Source organism: Brachycentrus maculatus, unplaced genomic scaffold (assembly GCF_059751285.1).
Source record: "Brachycentrus maculatus isolate JH-2025_06_01 unplaced genomic scaffold, ASM5975128v1 h1tg000007l, whole genome shotgun sequence".
Taxonomy (NCBI): domain Eukaryota; kingdom Metazoa; phylum Arthropoda; class Insecta; order Trichoptera; family Brachycentridae; genus Brachycentrus; species Brachycentrus maculatus.
This window is the reverse complement of record NW_028280762.1, coordinates 1080001-1103464: the sequence shown is the minus strand read 5'-3', so window position 1 is coordinate 1103464 and position 23464 is coordinate 1080001. Positions and strand designations below refer to the sequence as shown.

General features: G+C 31.0%; 1 protein-coding gene across 1 annotated transcript in view; it reads left to right on the top strand.

Moving 5' to 3' along the window:
* Nucleotides 1-23464, top strand: part of LOC148313609 (uncharacterized) — a 52870-nt gene that overhangs the window by 17918 nt on the left and 11488 nt on the right. Inside the window, exons 2-3 of the mRNA XM_088259816.1 lie at nucleotides 11380-11630; nucleotides 16767-16926. Coding sequence (XP_088115942.1) covers nucleotides 11457-11630; nucleotides 16767-16926 — 334 coding nt within the window. The 5' untranslated portion in view covers nucleotides 11380-11456. The remainder of the gene's footprint in view (nucleotides 1-11379; nucleotides 11631-16766; nucleotides 16927-23464) is intronic.

The following is a 23464-nucleotide window of genomic DNA, read 5'->3' as shown; positions in this document are numbered from 1 at the left end:
AGGGGTTTCGCGTGACAATCCCACCACTAGCCTTCATATTCGATCTGATATTCCCGGTTTATAATGTCATGCATCTAGATTTATTCGAGTGGGAATACAAAATCTTTATCTAAGAGCAAGCCGAGGCCAAATACAGGGTAGCTATCTATAAACATGCGAATAAATCGAATAACTGAATAATTTATAAAAGAGGGTAGTTACACGACTTACTACTACTACTCCCCATTATTTACACCCTTAATTCAGAGGGCATCCCATCAAATTGATGAAATATTCAGTGTATTTATTTATTTATTGAACAATATGGAAGTCTAGGCATTTACGGGGCTGACGACCGTCATAGGCTGGTTTAAGTGATCACTTTACACACGTGTAACATTCACCAATTCTACCCATTATTGACAACCACACTTCTCAAATTCTTGGAAGTTCTATATATATGAACCAATTTAGAATCTTTGTTCTTGAATCACTAGAACTTCACTAGAGACATCTATTGGTGAGATGTAGAGAAGCTTTTTTACTAAGCAGAAACTCTTATATTAGTATGTGAGATACGATTCCTGAATATGTATATTTACATCTCACCAATAGATGTCTCTAGTGAAGTTCTAGTGATTCAAGAACAAAGTTTCTAAATTGGTTCATATATATAGAACTTCCAAGAATTTGAGTAGTGTGGTTGTCAATAATGGGTGGAATTGGTGAATGTTACACGTGTGTAAAGTGATTATTTATTGAACGGCTGAAGCCTTTAAAATAATACATATAATACATATATACAGTATCTTATATAAAAAAATACACTAATCAATACACTAATAGAGAAACAAAAAGTCTTGTAACAAATAGTCTTATAACATCAAATCATAATAAAATAACAAGTAGTAACCACTGGTAAATACACGTCTCCTTCAAATACTATCGGCGAGCAGTAAGAGAGAGTGAAACACAACGTTTAAATTTATCCATTATAACATGGAGAAGAAATGCTGAGAAAGTACAGATTTCAAGGAGGATAACAATATATTAAATAAATCTATACTTGCAAAAGCTATATTAGTTTATATTTTAAATATGCTTCTTACCTTATGTTTTTCCCATTTATTTCTTTTAAATATGCTTCTTATGACTATTTATTATAACTGTTTATTGTTTTTATATTTTGCCATGTATTAGTTTTGGTTATTTTTTTAAAAACGTTTTTTAAAATTTATGAATTGTGTTCCAGTCTTGTAGACTTTAATCCCATGTCCCAACATGAGAAATAGAAATTACTCATCGGGAATATTATATAATATGACTTATGAATGTAATATGTTAAAAAAAAAAAACTAATATATAAAAACGCTTTTTTGAGTAAGCATACAATTGACATTATTTATGAACAATTCACCTTCATTGAGGAAAAAAAAGGAAATTTTTAAATGATACCAAAAAAGTCATACAAAATAAAACGGAAAGAGGTGAGCTTTAAGTCAACTATTTTCGCGGTATCCCGGTAAGCTCTTAAAGTCTCTTTAAGAGCTTAGAATAAAACACTCTCCTTATCATTCATTGTTGTGTAAAGTTACTATACCCATTGATTTATTAAAATTATGGTCTTCAAGAACTTAAGGTCAAGTCTTAAGGAACCTTGGATGATCTTTAACTCTGATATTGAATTTACGCGATGTTTTTCCTTTGTAAACAATAAATAAGAACAAGTTTAGAATAAGCTTGTATGAAGTTTATTGTATCAAGGCAAGCTGATCAATATGTAAGATGATTCGTTATAGATCTTCCATACATTTAAAAAAAGGGTCGGCTAAATTTCCAGCTTACTCAAATCAATCATAGATGCTGCCGCAAACACAAACATGAAGCGACGTGAGCTTTATGTTACATGTATGAGTTCCAAAAATTTGAGTAGTGTGTTTGTCATGGGTAAAGTGGTGAATGTTACAGACATCATTTAACCAGCGTATGAGGGTATATAAGCCTTATAAATACCCAGACTTCCACATTGTTCTTCATCTATGTTGAGATGTCTAAATGTAAAAATAACCTTGAAAAAAGTAGAAAATAAGGAAAAATTATTGGCAAAAACACTCGCGTTAAATGACGTAGACCGTAGACTGTCTATGGTGAATGTGATATAGAGAGTCGAAACGATTCTCCCACTCTTTCCTTTTAAATGCCAGTTGAATTCAGTGAAGGAGAAGTGTTTCACTTTTTCATATATCCAGGTCAATTTGAACTACCGTGCCTAAAAAAATTTTCACTTCAAATGCGAAATTTAAGAAGAAATAATGTATTATGCAAAAACAATCCTGGGCGCCAGGCGTATAATTATATTATAGTAAAGAATGTTCTTGTATTTTCTATATAATCAGATTTCAGTTTACACGCTTTGTGTTTCTGGTTATCGAGGTCTGTCCAAAAAGTATGTCAAATTTTGTATTTTCGATATATATATATTTTATTTTATTTTTTTTTTATTCATTTAATATATTTACATTTTTATTTATAACATAATAACATTTGAATCATTTATACATATGTAGAACTTTTATATTTCGATTCGCTGTGCCTCTCCATAAAAGAGTCTGTGCTCTTGTGCTTGGAAAGGGACTTACACTCGTGGTTTAATGTTATATAATAAAAGATATAATAGTTTTTAAAAAAATTTAAATAAAAAACTTAAAAAATTTAAATATATATGTGAAGCTTAACAAGATCATAATTTTTTTTTTAAATGCTTCGATGATTGAAGAATAAACGTTGGCACCAGTGTATGATATCTGGTGGAGATTACTTTGAAGGGGACGAAATAGATATTCACAAATAAATAAATATTTTTTGAAAAAAAAAACAGAAAATTTGTAATAATTTTTGAACAGACCATGTACACATATATATATATATATATATATATATATATATATATATATATATATATATATATATATATATATATATATATATATATATATATATATATATATATATATATATATATATATATATATATATATATATATATATATATATATATATATATATATATATATATATATGTTTATATATATATATATATATATATATATATATATATATATATATATATATATATATATATATATATATATATATATATTTATATATATATATATATATAAATATATATATATATGTATATATATATATATATATATATATATATATACATATATATATATATATATATATATATATATATATTATATGTATATACATATATATATATATATATATATATATATATATATATATATATATATATATATATATATATATATATATATATATATATATATATATATATATATATATATATATATATATATATATATATATATATATATATATATATATATATATATATATATATATATATATATATATATATATATATATATATATATATATATATATATATATATATATATATATATATATATATATATATATATATATATATATATATATATATATATATATATATATATATATATATAAAGGGATAATACAAATTTGGTACAAAACCACATCAAGTCACTTCCGGTATGTCGAATGTTGTGGGTGTGTATCATAGTTGGGCAACAAACAAGTAAAAAGTATAAAAATTCTCTAGTATACAACTACTATACCCTCTTCACACACAACGAAGGGTTGATGGTCGTCACAAGAGTGAATAATAAATGCGGAAGTAAAACACTTCAAAACATATGTAGTTACGAGAATTTTTTATTTGTTGCCTGCGGAGGTAATAGAGCGAAAAAAATGTGGACGAAAATAAATTAAAGGAGTGGGTAAGAGATTAAGTGTATAATAAAAATTGTCAAACAGTTTAAGATATTTTTTTCTGTGTGTATTATTTTAGAAAAGATGAATATGATAAATAACCACCAACAAAACAAGATAAATAATTTTGCAGAGGCAAAAAATTTATTTATTTTTTACAATATATGAATATTATAAATATGGTCAGGAAATATCTATATTTCCTTAAAACTATTTTCATAATATTTTAGTAAAATTCCTGAAACAACACACCGTAGCTTTTATACGAGCATTTACAGAAAGTTTTCATATAACCGAATTCTGAGTAACTGGTAATATTTCCAAAATAATATTTTATTTACATCGTAATTTTCTCTCGAGATTTTATGAATTTTCCGTACATAAGAAGGAGCTAACGGTGCGATAGCGCTACACCGACCTTCAAAAGGCTTATATAGAATGAAACTAAAGAAAAATAAGGTTTTCAGAGCGAAGGCAAACAAATCTCGGATTATATACATGAAAATAATTTTTCTCACAGAAACTGAAATTGAATTTCTAAGGAGATTTATTTAAATAAAAAAGACAAATTAAATTATTAATTTTCGGTTCACAACATTTTTGAGTAATCTGGGTTTCTCCAGTCATTTTTACAATTTCATTAATTGTAAAAATAACTGGAGAAAATTCACTAAAACAGCTTTCAAACAAAACTACATTTATTTATTGTAACTGCAGACAGTTGGTAGAATTCCATATTGAATTGTTGGGTAATATATCCAAAATAAAACAAGGTTATTATATTAAAACAACGTATAAACATATACATAAAATAAATGTAAAATTCAATCCAACAAACCTTGTTTTATTTTGCATATATTACCCAGTAAAACTACACGTTTCTACCATAGCATTATTCACACACTTGTAACTACATAAAATGTTGATCACCTGCAAATTAATGGGAGTTATATATTTTTAATTAATGGGAGCAAATTAATGGGAGTTATATATCACCTCATACATACCCGACGATTATTACGACTCCTGACCCGGCCGCTTTCAAGTATTTGACACACCTGATTATGCCAAGTTTTCCTCGGTCAACCTCTGCTTCTTTTTCCAACTACATTCGCCCCATAAATTTGTTTAACCGTTCTTTTTTCACTCATACGCTCCACCTGTCCAAACCATCTGAACACACCTTTCTTAATTTTATCGATAATGCTTACAGTTGGTAGAATTCCATATTGAATTTTTGGGTAATATATCCAAAATAAAACAAGGTTATTATATTAAAACAACGTATAAACATATACATAAAATAAATGTAAAATTCAATCCAACAAACCTTGTTTTATTTTGCATATATTACCCAGTAAAACTACACGTTTCTACCATAGCATTATTCACACACTTGTAACTACATAAAATGTTGATCACCTGCAAATTAATGGGAGTTATATATTTTTAATTAATGGGAGTTATTAATGGGAGCAAATTAATGGGAGTTATATATCACCTCATACATACTTGACGATTATTACGACTCCTGACCCGGCCGCTTTCAAGTATTTGACACACCTGATTATGCCAAGTTTTCCTCGGTCAACCTCTGCTTCTTTTTCCAACTACATTCGCCCTATAAATTTGTTTAACCGTTTTTTCTTCACTCATACGCTCCACATGTCCAAACCATCTCAACACACCTTTCATAATTTTATCGATAATGCTTACAGTTGGTAGAATTCCATATTGAATTGTGGGGTAATATATCCAAAATGAAACAAGGTTATTATATTAAAACAACGTATAAACATATACATAAAATAAATGTAGAATTCAATCCAACAAACCTTGTTTCATTTTAAATATATTACCCGGCAAAGCTACACGTTACTACCATAGCATTATTCACACTCTTGTAACTACATAAAATATTAATCACCTGCGAATTATTGGGAGTTATATATTTTTATTATGTTAAACGTATGAAAGTGGATTTGTCGTATTTTGAAACTTGATGCCACATAAACCTGTATAAATCAGTTATATTCAGAAATAACTCGTGCAAACTGTTTGAAAATGTCATCTTCATTTCACGTGGCTTCCTTCGGGAAATTAGATAAAACACGTCAGACAATTTAAATTTGTTGACGCTCTTCTAGAAATATAGAGAAGCTCCAAGAACGTGTACCTGTTTATTACCATATTTTATTTAAAATATAATATTTGTTTATTTATAAGTACCTGTTTAAATTACTTACAGACTATTGACATATCAACATAGATGAAGGAAAATATGGAAATCTGGGTATTCACAGGGCTTACAACCTGTCAAAGGATGGTTTAAGTGATCAATTTATTAACGTGTAGCATTCATCATTTTCAACATTTTTAGTGTGTCCAAATACTATTATAACTCCTCTTAGGAGTTATATGAGTAATTTGAGTAGTGTGGTAGCCAATCATGAATAAAATGGTGAATATTACACGTGTGTAAAGTGATCACTTAACTAGCCTATGATATACTTCCATATTCTTCTTCATCTATGTTGAGATGTCAAAAAATAATATGAAAAATAACTTGGAGATAATACCGATTTGTGAACAAGTATTTGGACAGAGTAAAAATGTTGAAAAAAATAAATGATACACTTTATCAAGTGGTCACTTAAACCAAGTATTTATACACACTCAAAATGTTGTAAATATTATGATTTTATAATTTATATTTGAAGCACTAACTTTGTGATTTTTCATTTTATAATTAAATTGTTACTTTGTTTTAAAATCACCATAAATATGTTATTATAACATAATTATAATGTCTACCGGTTTCGAAGCTTACCGCTTCTTTATCAAGACTGATTAATAACTAAGCATATAATTAATCAGCGTTGATAAATAAGTGGTTAGCTTCGAAACCGGTAGACATTATGATTAAGTTATAATAAAATGTGGATAATGATTTTAAAACAAAGTTACATTTTAATTATAATATGATTTTATTATCCATGTGAAATGATTTTCACCCCTTGAAGGATAAGATTGGTGCTGGATTTCTAGTATTACGTCACAGGATTAATCGTATTCGTCTAAATGACGTAACTAGATGTAAGTTGATGGAGCAAATACCACTGGAATATTATATAATCTACATGTTAAATCACCATAGCGTTGTATACTGTAACCAGGGGTGGGCTGCAGGGGGCTCGAAGGGGTTCGCGCGAGCCCCTTGTTTAAGTAAGAGAAATCAGTATTTTCTGATTTCTCGAGAAACATATTTATTTAGGGATGCGCAATAAAAGATGTCTATCCGTTTTTGTCAGTATAGTGTTACAATTACTTCAATCGCTGACCGAAGTATTTTGTCGTAACGTAACATGTTACGATGCGAGCATTCAGGCAGTCAGTACAGCGAGCCGAGCTGCTCGCCGCTCGTTCCGAATGCTCCATCCGAAGTCGGATGCAATTTAAGGTCAGTACCAAGGTTGCCAATCTGTGAGAATATCCCCAAACTGCGGGGAATCTTTTTTTTTCTTCATCTAGAGTAAGCTGTAATTTATTAAAATCACAGAACCAAGAATCACCTCTTCGTCGTCTTACATTTCAACTACGAATGCAAAGATTCTTACAGTTTTTGGACTATTGATTCTATGCAAATTTAATACAGATTTCTAGACTGTATTTCGGATTTTTTGGTTCGACATATCGCTCACTCCTTTCAAGAACGTCATAAATCAAAATACTTTATTTTTCAGGAAAACGTTTTTACAGATAAAAATATAATACAATGTTTTAAAAATAAATATCAAGCCACTTACTGAACTTTTTACTGTGAAACAGATCTTTTCAGTAAAACCTGAAGGTTTTTTCTCCATTTGAAAAATATTTAGTACATTTAAAAAATTAATTAAACAATACCTTTTTTTTCAAAATGCAAAAACAACGCTTTCTGTCTTGTAGCGGGTAAATATTAAGTTAAAAATATGCCTCTTTTGCTGGGATATAGTACATTTTCTGGGCATTTCGAAAACATGCACAACTGAAAATTTACGATTTTTGATTTATGACGTTCTTGAAAGGAGTGAGCGATATGGCAACACTGACCACAAGGCCACAAGCGAGCAGTTGTGTTCTAAACGAGCACTGATAGCGGTCAGACAGCAATGCAGTAACGTCGTAACATAACATGCTCGTCGCGAGCGATGTTACGACGTTACGTTACGAAGAAATGGCTCCGGTCAGTCCCTATCATAAGAATCCCTTGTAACGCCGATGTATGATAATACACTACGAGTATATTGCTATATCTACTTTAATGTTCAACCCAACATTTTTTGCGATTATTTGAGCGATTATCCGTCTTTCTGTTTTTTTTAATATACAATAGAATGGCGTTGCACATGAAATACATTGCTTTTGCTAATGTCAAGTTAATTTAATATTGCTCTTAATTATAAAATATGAAAGAATTATTATTAAACTATAAATTTATTCCATTCAATTTAAAAAAACAACTAAGACTCTGTAGATAATTGGGTTCCTGCTCGCTAGGATGAGATGGATATCTGTAGGGAGGGGAATAAGTGGGGCCAGAGTTTTAAAAAAAGCTGGCATTTGGTCATTTATTGGGCAAACAAAGAATATGTGGTTAATCCGTCTTTCTTCGCATGTGCAATTTTTTTTCTCCTTAACTGTAACTGGGCACTGTTTCTAGTAAAGTTTCTAATATTTATTACATTGTGCCACAATTTACTAAGGAGAACTTCAGTTTTCATCCTGGATTCTATAAACATTATTTTACATTATAATAACATTAATTTATTAATCACTACGAGTGTATATCGAGTATTTTTTATTATATTTAATCATTATGTATTTTGGTTGAACCCAAAAATAAATCAATACGGCTGCAGTTATATTCGGATGCCTCAGAAACTCGGTGTGGAGGAACAAACACATGAGAATAGAGGGTAAAATGAAAATATACAAAACATGTGTTCGACCAATAGCCACTTATGGGATTGAGGCAAGAGCAGATACTTCCAGAACAAAATCTCGACTTCGAACCTCCGAGATGAAGACTCTCCGATCCATAGCCGGAAACACATTGCGAGACCGAGTATGAAATACTGACATCCGGAGCATGTGTAAGACGGAGGATATCGTGAGGTGGGGACGACACTGGAATGATCGTGCAAACATAATGTCAGATAACAGACTTACACGTATTGCCCTTCAAGGAATACCTGAAGGACGCAGACCCCCAGGCAGATCTCCAAAAAGGTGGAAAGACAGCTGGGAGTCAACATCCCAAGAGCTACAAGCGCAGGCACAAAAAGATCCTTAGAATATAGAAAAAGAAGAAGAAGAAGATGTATTTTGGAAAGTAAAATGAAATGATAGACCTCCCCCCACCACCCGCGAGCCCCTAGTTAAAAAAATGGCAGCCCTCCCCTGATTGTAACCATTTATGGAATGTATGTACTAAATATGTACACATACTACCATGAATTCCTTCCATGAATTCAGCTTACATGGGATTAACGGTACAAAGCATATTATTTTAAGCACCAAATATTATCTTATATTATTTTTCGACATCTCAACATAGATGAAGAAGAATATGAAAATCTTGGCATTTATGGGGCTTACGACCGTCATACGCTGGTTTTAAGTGATTACTTTACACAAATTATGTTACAAACATTCACCAATTCTATCCATGATCGAAAACCATACAACTCAAATTCTTGGAACTCCTATATCGATTTTGTTAAAATTTTCATGTGTGTGATTACAATCCTCACAAGACAAATGAAAAAGTTTCTGCTCAGTAAAAAAACTTCTTTTATCTCACCATGGATGTCAGTAGTGAAATTCTAGTGAATTCAAACACTATATTACGAATAATTTCATTAATTGATTCGGCAGTGGTAAATCTATCCATTTGTGGTAAAATTTATCCATTTTTTATTTTAGTTTTTTTTAGTAAATATCACTATTTCTTAAAATCTACTGTGACACGTGTTTCGATGCATTCCGCATCATTTTGTTATACGGTGTTTGAAAATGATGCGGAAGTAAAACTTAACTTAAGGTTATCTAAAAAAATAAATGAACTAATTAAGTAACGACTTATTTTAAACAAGTCGGTTATTTAATTCAATCCCCCATGTCTCATTTGTATGTACCTTCCAAACTATTCTCTCCGTATAATTGACTTCCTTGGGTTCTAAACATCCGGCTGATTTCCGAGTAAGTCACTGTACCATGATTCCCCATGCTTGCACTTCAATCTTAGCATATATGTACACATCCCGTGAAGCTATACATCGCCAGAAAGCCCTAAGCAGCTCTAAGTCTGTAAATAGTTAATCATGTATCGCTCACTCCTTTCAACAACGTCATATTATATAGGTATATAACAATCTTCAATTTTTAGGTGTGCATGTTTCCGGAATTCCCAGAAAATGTGCTATATCCCAGCAAAAGCGGCAAATTTTTAACTTAATATTTACCCGCTACAGGGCAATAATAATAGTACTTAAGAAAAAATGATATAAGAACACAACTGGTTACCTATAAAAAAGAGACTAATCAATAATATGCCTATCTTTATTTATAATTTTTTAAACGCTAAATTACCCAAATATTTTGACGGTAAAACAGTTTAAAAAAAATTCTTTAACACAGTACTAGAAATAAGGATAAAATAAGATAAAATAAGCCATTTTTGAAAAAAAAATAGAGTCGCAAAATTGTATAACGTATAAGGGTTTGACAATGTATGATGAGATACAACATTTTGAGTATGTCCAAATACTTGTTCACAAAATCTGGATTATCTCCAATTACAGGAGTTATTTTCATATTATTTTGTAACATCTCATCAAAGATGAAGAAGAATATGGAAGTCTGGGCATTTACGGGGCTGACGACCGTCATAATAATGGTTGTCAATAATGGGTAGAATTGGTGAATGTTACACGTGTGTAAAGTTATCACTTAAACCAGCCTATGACGGTGTCAGCCCCGTAAATGCCCAGACTTCCATATTCTTCTTTATCTTTGATGAGATATTACAAAATAATATGATGAGATGCCTGAATGTGTGAAGAATGAAAAGAGTCTGACAGAATTTGAAAATTAATGTTTTGTTTACTGTTAGAAATGTAAATATTTTATAAGTATATGATGTAAATTAAGTGTAAAAAAATAGTTACATAATTTTCAGTGTGTCCAAATACTTCCAAGAATTTGAGTAGTGTGGTTGTCAATGATGGATAGAATTGGTGAATGTTACACGTCTGTAAAGTGATCACTTAAACCAGCCTATGACGGTCGTCAGCCCCGTAAATGCCAAGATTGCCATATTCTCATTCACCTTTGATGAGATGTCAAAAAATAATAAAAAATAGTTTGTATTAAATGTAATATTAGCTAACTAAAGAAATACATAAAAATTAAAAAAAAATAAATAATTAAGGTTAAATTGTGTTACACTTAAGTATGTTCTGAGGACAACGTGAACTCTTGATTGATGGTATTTTTTATGTTTCTTTTAAGCGTCAGCATGAGGCCTCGCTGTGCGTTTTGGTTCGTGATATTCGTCCCGTGATACCTGCCTCCGTACGGATACGACGATGGCGGACCATTCGAACCATTCCTCGGTGCACGTGTACTTCCGGCATGACGACTACGTGGAGCTGATGCCCACGTGGGGATATGCAGCATCAGCGTTTGTCCTGTTCCTAATAGGGTTCTTCGGCTTTTTCCTCAATCTGATGGTCATCATACTGATGTTTAAGGACAAGCAGGTATGTGGTATTTTACGTACATACTTATGATTAACCCGATGGTTGCCAGAGACGAGATATCTCGGCAAATGGCGGAGTGCCCGTATGGCCAGAGACGAGATATCTCGTCAGTACTTTTGATGACGTATTACTCCGCAGTTTTAACTCATATTGACAATCTGTCAAAAACGGAACATACATTGCCATCAGTTGAAGTTGTCACAAAATATTTTATAAAGTTTTTAAATACTTTTAAGTGATTTATCGGTATCACTTTCAGCTGACAGTTGACAGATGTCATTAGGGCTACCACTCAAACCACTTGAAATATTGATTATTTTAATCGATTGTTTTGAACGCCAGGGTTTTTTATTTTGCTCAATTTTTTTGTGTTTTTCTTATTATTTTAAAATATTCCATTGATAAATAATAGTTGTGTGTTAATATTAAATTTAATAAAAACTTGCGTGTGCGACTTAGTGTGACAACCCTGAAAATTTGAAACTGGTTTAACTTCAAGAATAAAACTCTAACAATCGATGCGGGATATAATATTTGGTAAGTAAATTATAATTCAATAAAAACAACAAAAAAAAATCTTTAGACAACTTTTTTTTTTCAAAAAAATACTTGGCCTGTTGAGCACTGCGGCGTAATTTATTTGCGGCTATGAAAAGGTTAAGGAAAGCAGGTATATTTTCTTACGTATACGAATTTATTCAGATGTTTAAGCACAATGAGGTTTGTATGTGATATTTTATGTACGTACTGATGTTAAAGGACAACCAAGTATGTGGTATTTTACATACTTACTAATGTTTTAAGGACAAGCAACTATGTATGTGGTATTTTACGCTCATACTAATTTTATAGGAAAGCAGGTATATTTTCTTACGTATACGAGTATATTTTGATATTTAGGCACATGGAGATATGTGTTATTTTACGTACATATGTACTTATGTTGTAGGAAATCAGGTATGTTTTCTTACATGTATATTCTGATGTTTAAGCATAAGGTGGTATGTGGTATTTTACGTACATACTGATGTTTAGGATAAGCAATTTTGTACTATTGTATGTTCATACTGATGTTTAAGGATGTTTTATTTAACGTATGTATGCAGGTATGTTTTATTTAACGTACATACTGGTGTGTAAGGACATGCAATGTGGTATTTTACGTACATGCTAATGTTAAAAACAACCACGAGTGTGATATTCTAATGAGTTATTTTTTACGTTATGTTTTGACATTTTTTGACAACATATATAGATGAATAAGAATATGGAAGTTAATGTAGTTAAAACATAATAGGAATGTTACACGTGTGTAAAGTGATCACTTTAACTAGCCTATGACGGTCGTAAGCTCTGTAAATGCCCAGACTTCTAAATTCTTTCCCATCTATGTTATCAACTCTTATTTAAGAGTTGAGGCATAATATCAAATATATCTTTTCTTATAATGATGCTACCAACAAAACAATTTATGCATATAAAATGACTTTAATATTCATTATCATATATTTCTGATGTCCTTTTACGCCGACATAATGCATATACTTTAATTAAGGTTAAAGCCTTATTCCGTAAGCCTATTGTTGAAGGTTTTAGTACGTATGTGATGTTTATCGCGGTCTTCACACGTAATATATCTATCCTTTGTGAAAACGCTGAAAAGGGTCCTTGGGTTAATAAATGGACTGGTTTAATTATCCTGCTATAAAAAATATACACCATTAAATTAATTTGTGATATAAATTTAAAATTCGACCCATGCGGGTCGTAAAAAATGCCTAAACTATTGTTTTTCTATTCTTTTTTCATAGTTCAAGTGTCGAGCTGTGGTCCCGTGGTTAGTGTCACTGACATTTAAGTTAGAGTTTTTCCGTTCGAATCCACACTGCCACAATTTGATACCTGTTTCTAATAATGAGCCGCTTAGGCTCACAGAAAGTATGAAATTGAAATATTTGTGTAAATAATAAAAAAATACAAACATTTCTTTAAAAAAAAATATTATCATTTCATTAATTGATTCGGCAGTCACTTTGTAGTTATGTCTGTCCATTTTTATCTATCAAGTTTTCCTTGGTAAATACCACTATTTCTTAAAATCTATTGTGACACGTGCATTGATGCATTCCGCATCATTTTCGTACTGTGTTTATACGATGTATAAAAAGTACGCGGAGTGCATCAAAACACGTGTCACAATAAATTTAAAGAAATAGTGGTAAAGTAAAATTTTAATTAAAAAGGGATATTATCAATTAGGAGGAGATGAATTTAATATTTGGTACTCTACATTTTGTATAGTTAGGAATTAGGTATGAGGGTGAATGCTGGAAACAGTTCGAATGGTGCGCTAAAATCAGTTATAATAAATTAAAACATTTTGGCGAAAGTAAAACTGGCAGTGCATAATGGTATTACGTGTGTAAAGTGATCACTTAAACCAGCTTATGACGGTCGTCAGCCCCGAAAATGCCCAGACTTCCATATTCTCTTCATCTTTGATGAGATGTCAAAAAATAAGATTCTCAATACTATTTTGAATCGAGAGTATATTTCAATATATTTTTTATATAAAAGACAATAAAACGTCCAATTTGGTTTGTAAGGCGTCCAATAAAAAAAACTGTAAATTATCAAAAATTATTATTTTTATTAATTGTCATAAGTATATATATAGTTATATTTTGCCAGAAATATACTTCCCTGAAAGTTTAACATGTTTCCACAAAAAAGTATTTTGTACAAAAAAAGCACAATTCTTTGCTCACTCCTCGACGAAAACGTGTCAAATATTCAAATGCGAGTTAACGGGGGATAAAAAGATCTAAAGGTGGGCTTAAACCCTAAATGATGATTCGAGGATGAAGGTGAAAGCTTTTAAGAGTTGGCTTAACACAAACTATCCCAAGCGGGGTTCGCAAGTCCCCCTAACCCACTTGACAATATATTATTAGTTCATTATCTTTAACATTTAAAAAATTCATATTATTTACATTGCTCAAGATTTAAGTGTAATATATTAAATTCTTAATCCTACCCTTCCCAGTGTAACAATTGTACGTATGAAAAGTCAATATAGTTTCTTCTTCATCTTCTTTTTGAAGATCCTAGGGATCTGTTTGTGCCTCCGTATGTCGCTCTTGGGATGTTGACTCCCAGCTGCCTTTCCATCTTTTCGGAAGTCTGCCTGGGGGTCTGCGTCCTTCAGGGTTACCTTGGAGGGCGATACGTGGAAGTCTGTCTTCTGTCATTCTATTTATATGTTCCTTCCAGTATCGCCTTCGTTATCGTCCCTACCTCACGATATCCTCCGTGTTACATATGCTCCGGATGTTGGTATTTCTTGCTCGGTCTCGCAATGTGTTTCCGGTTATGGATCGGAGAATCTATATAATATAGTTTTAATTGTATTTATTTTTTGTAATATATTTTACAGCATACACATATTATAATTATGTGTGTAGAAAAACAATTATTCAATGGGATATCATCGCTTGAATGTGGTTTTGATTTTGGCCTATATAAATATAATTTTTGTCTTTATTTTTTTTCTTCTTCTTCTACATGGTGTAGACCATATTGTCTATTTCTAAGAGGGATTAGCCTACTGCGGTGTCGGATTCCAAGCTGTCAATCTATCTTTTTGGTAGTTTACCTGGGAGTCATTTACCTTGTGATTGACCGTGCTGTGCAATATGGGGAAGTGTGGATGGTTCTATTTTTCTCGTGGTTCATTATTTTCTTCGTTGCCTCCCCTACCTTACGACATTAATTAAAAAAATATATACAAGGTTTAAAATGGCACGTTTACAATGTTAAATTGAAAAGTGTTCTATAACAGTTATTTTTCATATGAAATTAGATTTAAATTTTGGGGTCTCTCGAAGTCTCTTCCTTTCAACATTTATATAATTTCATATTCAGTACTGTACAGGTTAAAATAGTTGCGCTTTTACTCTATGAATAAGTAATACGAATTTAAATAATTGATAAGAAGAAAAACAGTAAAGAAGGTCTGTTGTAGGTATGTGGGATTTGTATTAGTACCTAGTCGTATATCTCTAAAGAAGTCTATTGAAATCATTTAGAGGAAAATACCTCTTTAAGCTGAAGATTCACATTTTTCAAATCTAGACACAATTTTCAGGAACCTCAGATGGGCATAAATTAAAATAAAACAAATTCTCTTCTTCTTCTTCATCTAGCAGCATTGTACTGATTATAGTCAGAATTTAATTTACATTTCATTTAATTAGTATATATTTTTATAATTTCCACCCAAATTATAATGTAAAAAATCCAAAGTATTTTGAGTTCCATCTAGTTTCTAATATTCTAAATCTATTACATAATTTTTGATAAATAATTGATAATGGTTTTTTAATTTGTATAGTCCAATTTAATATGTTGAACGTTGCACTTATTTTGGTACAATAATTTTGTTATTTGCACGTGTTGAACGCTATATCGATCCATCATGATTTGCATAAAAGATTGAATAAATGACAATCAATTTGACAGATGTAGCATCAACAATATGGCCGCTATCAACTTTGAAAGCTCGTATTCAGCGGTGGGCTGCAGGGGGCTCAGAGGAGCTCGCGCGAGCCCCTTGTTAAATTAAGAGAAATCAATATTTTCTGATTAAATCAGTAAATTGGTTGGTTTAAATGTATAATGAAACCTTACCTTAACCTTTTGAAATTTCTCGAGAAAATTTATTGAAATATTTCTTGAAATCTTAGGAAAGTAAGTACGTTTACAACTAATATTAAATATTTGACGAGCTTAGGTTAAAAAGTCGTACAAGAAAAAAAATGATAATTTTAAATAAACTCTTTTAGAGGTCAAACTCTCTTAAAGTCTCTTTAAGAGTTTAGAAGGTGCTCGTATTTGATTTGTTTAACTAAAGTATTATCTACTATAAAAAAGTCATATCGATATTTTGTCGTCATATTAATATGTATTTTTTAAATGTATTTTGGATAGTTAAAACAAAATTATACACCTCCCTCTCCTCCCACCCCTACCCAAAACACTCGTGAGCCCTTCGTTGAAAAATTGGCAGCCCACCACCCCTGCTCGTATTGAAAGACCCTGTACCATTTCGATGAAAGTTTTTTTCTGTGTTTACAGTTGTGGACTCCCCTCAACCTGATTCTGTTCAACTTGGTGTGTTCGGACTTCTCTGTGTCCGTTCTTGGGAACCCGTTCACCCTCATATCGGCTCTGTCACATCGCTGGGTCTTCGGGACTACTATGTGTGTCCTCTATGGCTTCTTCATGACGTTACTAGGTAAGAGTTATATATATATATATATATATATATATATATATATATATATATATATATATATATATATATATATATATATATATATATATATATATATATATATATATATAAATATAAATATAGACATCTCAACACAGATGAAGAAGAATATGGAAGTCTGGGCATTTACGGGGCTTACAGTAAAGCTTAAGTTCTATATAAATACTTATTTATTTTTTTACAAAAATGTTAACAATATTAGTACCACAGACATGCGTTACGAGTCGAGGTTAAACATGCAGTAAATGATCCAATTTCGAAAGATTGTTCTTGAATCACTAGAATTTCACTTAAGACATCTATTGGTGAGATGACCTATTACTAAGCCCCGTAAATGCCCAGACTTCCTTATTCTTCTTCATCTTTGTTGAGATGTCAAAAAAAATAATATGAAAAATAATTCCTTTACTTGGAGATAATCCAGATTTGTGAACAAGTATTTGGACACACTCAAAATGTTGTAGGTAAGATTTAAGTAAGCAACAGCGGTATATTTGGCTAGCTTCTTCTTCTTCTTCTGCTTAGATGTCTTCAATGCTGTGGGTCTAGACCATCCTTTCTCCACGTCCTTAAAACATTTATTATTATTTTTTGATACCTTGATTTCTTTGTTGGTTCTCTTAAGAAGCATAATGTAGTAGTTTCTTCAGATCTTCATTTATCTTCACAACATGTTGAGTGTGTCCTAATTCTTGTAAGAACTTGTTCACAAACATGGGTTTCCCCGCATAGGAGTTATTTTTACATTTTTTAACATCTCAACATAGACCAAGAAGGAATAGAAGTCTGAATATTTACAGGGCTCATGACCTGGCAAAGACCGGTAAAGTGATCACTTTTCACACGTTAACCATTCTACCCCTAAAAAAATTAACTAACTAACTAACTAACTAACCATCACGCCGCTTCCTCGCAGGGGTAGGCAGAGAGAATAAAGCGCCACACCACTCTGTCCTTGCAAACATTCTTCGCCTCTTCCACGTTCATGCATCTCCTCATAATACCCGCCGATTGTTACGACTCCTAACCTGACCACTTTCAAGTATTTGGCATGCCTGATCGTGCCATGTTTTTCTCGGTCTTCCTCTGCTTCTTTTCCCAATAACATTCGCCTCATAAATTTGTTTAACCGTTCTTTCCTCACTCATTCGTTCTACATGTCCAAACCATCTCAACACACCTTTCTTAATTTTATCGATAATGCTCATCTCAGCTTTGCATTCCTTCCTTATTTCACTATTCGCACATCTATCATACATCGTTTTGTCGCACATTCTTCTGAGAGATCGCATTTCGACTGCATTCAGTCTACTTTCATCCTTCGTTTGCCAACTCCATGTTTCACTTCCATACATTAGAGTTGGAACCAGGACTCCATTGTGCACTGCCAGTTTAGCTTTCGCTGACAGGTTTTTATTTGCTATAACTGATTTCAGTGCACCATTCACTTTGTTCCCAGCATGAACGTGCTAAAAAAATTACTCTTGCAAAATGAGCTTTCTCAATCCCACAAAGATGGCTCTAATGAACTCACTATCCATGAGCCATCTTTGTAGTATCACGAGATTAATGATATATGTAGGAGTTCCAAAAATATGGGTTGTATTAATGTCAATCATGGGTAGAATGGGTAGATCACTTAACCAGCCTGTGATAGGCCTGTAAATACCCAGACATCCATATTTTCTTCATCTATGTTGAGATGTCAACAATGTAAAAATAACTCCTAGATAACCCAGATTTGTAAACAAGTATTTAGACACACTCAAACTGTTGTAAACATATGTTTATTTTTTTAAATTTTAGGTAGCTATGGGTTGTATACCCTATAATTTGGCATTTGAATTATTTTGAGGGTGTAAACTGACCAGTACAAAAATATATACATTTATTGTTTCGGCATTAACTTTGTGGTAAGACATGTTATATATATCCCATATCCAACCTGCATATTATACTAATAATAATTTACATAAAATCCTCGATAACTCAAAATCTAAAATTGATTTATTACAAAAATGTGGAGTTTATGAAATTTCGTGTGGAGATTGTGATTGTGCCAAACTGCGAGAAATTTAAAGATTACAATTAAAGAACGTCTCGTTAGTAATTATTTTTCGGAATTTGCAAATCACATAATAGATACTAATCACTCATTTCACTCTCATAAATTAAAATTATTACACCTTGTTCCAAATAAAGGCCAAATTATGAATTATCTTGAAAATTTAGAAATCCAAAAAAGCCAAAATTCTAATAATAATTTATTAAATAATATATTGTTTCAAAATTCTTCACCTTTGCTTTCCATTTTTCATTTGTTTTCAAACTCCGTCCCTTGACTAACCCCTTCCCCTTACTTTCCCCTCTCCTTATTTATAGAACAATTTTATATTTTTTATTTTAGTTATTATACAGACCTGAATGATGGAAGTTTAACTTCTGAAACATGTTGTCTATAATAAAACTCAATTGGTAAAAACGAAGTGTTTTCTTTAATCATTGTAAAATATATAAAAACATATATTTTATGTTCTATCTGTCTTTTCGCGTAATTTCTTCACTGTAACCTGTTTGAGGTTTTGAAAAGTTTCAAAGCCCTATTTGAACAAAAGGTTCATATTTTGTTCAAACAATAGCAACCCACGGAAAAAAATCAGGGTTAATGCGTAAATTACGCACGTAACTTCAAAGGATGAAAAACCGGCGCAAATATTTGGATAGGTTCCTCCATCAGTCGATTCATTTCCATTTAATATTTTAGGGCGTTCATTCAAACAATGTGTTTAAATTTGTACTAATATTTTATGTAAATTTTCTTCGGCTAATATAGACCTCGCAAAACCTAAACCAATGATACTGTTTGAAGTGTATACCTTTGTAGTATTTTGTGCAGCGGTTACTGACTGCCAAGTTATTTTGATATTCTCAGTTCGTAGAAGAATAAGGGCGTTTGTCCACTACACGGGATTTCACCGTCTGGTTTTGAAAAATGAAAACGACTACGACAGTTTAGCGTGATCGAATTTAAGCGCAACGTGTTCACGCACCGATCAAGAGCTCAGATCCGAAGAAAGATGGACACAAGCACAACCCAATCCAAGCCAATCGTCATTTAATACGCTAACTGACGTACCGGACGGTAAAATTACAAGGAATTCCGTGTTGTGGACAAGCGCCCTAAGGCACTGTAAAATCCCTTACTTTCGTAAAAATATTGGTTTTCAAGATTTATCTACGATAAGAAGTAAATAGGCAAAAATGTTAACATTTTTTCCCAAAACTGTAGGTTGGCAATTCTCATGCCAATTAATTCTGTCTGCAGCCGTTCATTTACAGCCATAAATCTCTAACGAGGATTTGAGACAGCTGTGGAACCACTCTCTCAAGTTTTTATGACAGGATATATGTATGCACATCCTTGTCCTATGATTTGTTCTTTTTTGACATTGCCCAGTAATATAACACTTATTCTTTCGTATTTTTCTTCTTACGTTTATATATATATATATATATATATATATATATATATATATATATATATATATATATATATATATATATATATATATATATATATATATATATATATATATATATATATATATATATATATATATATATATATATATATATATATATATATATATATATATATATATATATATATATATATATATATATATATATATATATATATATATATATATATATATATATATATATATATATATATATATATATACATATATATATATATATATATATACATATATAAAGTTAAAAAAAAAATTGTGATTTTTCATTAAAATATTTCTTTAGTACTATTTACTTATTTAGTACCTCAATCGCAGGGTAAACAAAAAATTACTTACGTTAAACATATGTACATATGTTTACAATATATAATATATGTATGTACTAAAGTATAATTTTATGTAAAAAACAAGACAAAATAATAAAAAATAAAGATATAAAAAAATATTTTTTGAATTATTTGTCGTTAGTGTATTTTATACTTATAACTGATATTTATCAAACAATATTAAAGCTATTTAAAGTATTATGGATATATATGTACTACACAAATATTTCTGATGTTATTTTACAAATATCCTATAAGAAAGTATGGGGAAAGATTTAAAATATGGCATTGCAATAGCTTACTCAACGGTCACAATCGAAACTGGTTGTTTGGAATGAAAGAGTCCTTCCTATATCCGGCTGAATACAACTTCCGCATGGAGCGGCGTTGAATGTTGATTCTATTAATATTTGTTTATTTAAAATTCTCATAGCGGAAACGTTCACTCCACTAGGGATTTGCATAACATTCGATACTACCCTCCCATGTAAATTAAAACGTTTTAGGGTTATTAAGAAGAATAATAAATTTTAATGAATAAACATGATTTTTTAAATTTATTTAAAAAATGGATAGAGCTGTGTTTTTATAACCTGGTATATTCACGTCAGCATTGAAAAAATATTGGAAAAGAACATACATATCTCCATGTTTTACCAAAATTAACATCACGAATAGGATAACAATATGTAGTCAGATCTACAAATACATTGAAGATGTAAAAATAATTATGATAATTATGAATTATGAAGTATATTTTATGTGTATAACACTTTTGTAGCATTTTTAATGTTATCGCTCAACTAAAGCTGCAAAATTTAATAAAAGTTCGTTGTAGCAAATTCCTTTACATTAAATTATTCCATACAAAATTTTAAAAAATCGAAAACGCGCCCAATCGCAGAAGTACTCAATACGGCGCACAGTGGGGTATATTAGCGATCTGGGCGGCCAATATTATTTTTCGTTCTAAATCGATTCCAAATATGCCTTTTGACTAATTTATTGTCCTATATGGATTTAAAAAGACTAATCAGTAAAAAAAAATAATGAAAATCGTACAAAAAATCATTAAAAAAAATAATAGTCCGAGAAAGATGGCCATGGTTCCTCGTCCGGACACAGTCCTTCTTCCTCATCTGACGATTTTTCATTGCTATTTCTATTGAGTTCAGCTGGGAACAACATGGCTATGGTCTCTGTTAAAAAAGGTTTGCTTTTTTTACGAGGTACCAATCTCATTCCTGTTATGACGCCTCTCGCGAAAATTTTCGAGCAAAATTTTGCCTGTAAATGCGAAAATGTTTGTTCCGTGTATCAGCAGCTTCTTCTGATAGTTGGCCAATTGGAAGCAACACTTTTTCGATAACTTCCGATCCGTGCATTAAAATTTTGTGCATCGTAGGAGTCATTGGATTCCAAGGATATAGTTTGATGTAAAGATCTGCCGTACTCTTCGCATACACAGAAAACTTTTAAGTATCAATTTTATGTCCGCTTGATAATGTTTCTAATATACCTTTCAGACGATATATCAAATTCGCATCAATTGAAGTATTTTTTTATGTTATTTTTTATGATCTTTGATGGTCGTCCTGATCGATTCATTACCCTAGGAATTGTAAAAGTTCCGTCAAGTCAATTTTCATTTTTTATCAAGAAAGTTTCCTCCTTTCTGAGTGCATTAGTCCATCTTTATTTCGTTTCAGACTTGAAATGCGAAAAATCGTGGTTTATTTTCTTTGCATACTCGTCAGGCAAATTATCTAATTTTAAAAGGTACTTTTTTAAACATTTTAATTTTTCATTGATTTTATTAGGATTTTGTTGCTGCATGAGAATAAATAACTGTTTTCTTGTCATTAATCTAACATCCACTGGTCCTAAAATAAAAATGTAACAATTTAAAGACAAAAAACAGTACGTAGTTCAGTTTTCATTATTATGCTGACTCATCTGAAAAGAGCGATTTCTTTAAAAAGATTTTCAATTTATATAAAGAAAGAGAGCTAAGCTATTAATTACATTCAATTTTTGCCGGGAAATGTTCGGAAGCACAACTAAATATCTTGAATTTAAAAAAAAAATAAGGAAAAATCCATTTCAAGGCACTTTTTAAAATTAGTTTTATTAAAGTAAATATGTTAGCTATTGCAACTTAAATCTATGTAAAATAGACACTCTTACCTGCTCTATTACAATCCATTATTAAATTGTATACGTGTCATACAAAAAAATACTAATAATCACTGAAATGTATGCGTACTAAACGAACAGCGAAAGAGAAACATTTGAACGCACAATAACAACAGCTTTGCGACTGACCATTAGATACGGGAGATGAGCGTGGGGGGTTAACAATTATTGTGTATCATCAACAAAATGTTCTTTTTCATATTGCTATATTTTTCATACACCTGTGACAATGTTTTTAAAAGTGACATTTGGCCGCCCAGATCGCTAATATACCCCACTGTGCGGCGTCACTTATACAAATGTCAAGTTATCAAGCTGAAAATATCAATAATATCTAATAATATAAGTTCTTTTAACCTGAAAAGGAATGTGTTCCGTTTTGTTTAATGTACTACTTTTTTTGTGTCTTGTAGATCTATATGTTGTGCTGAGAGGTGC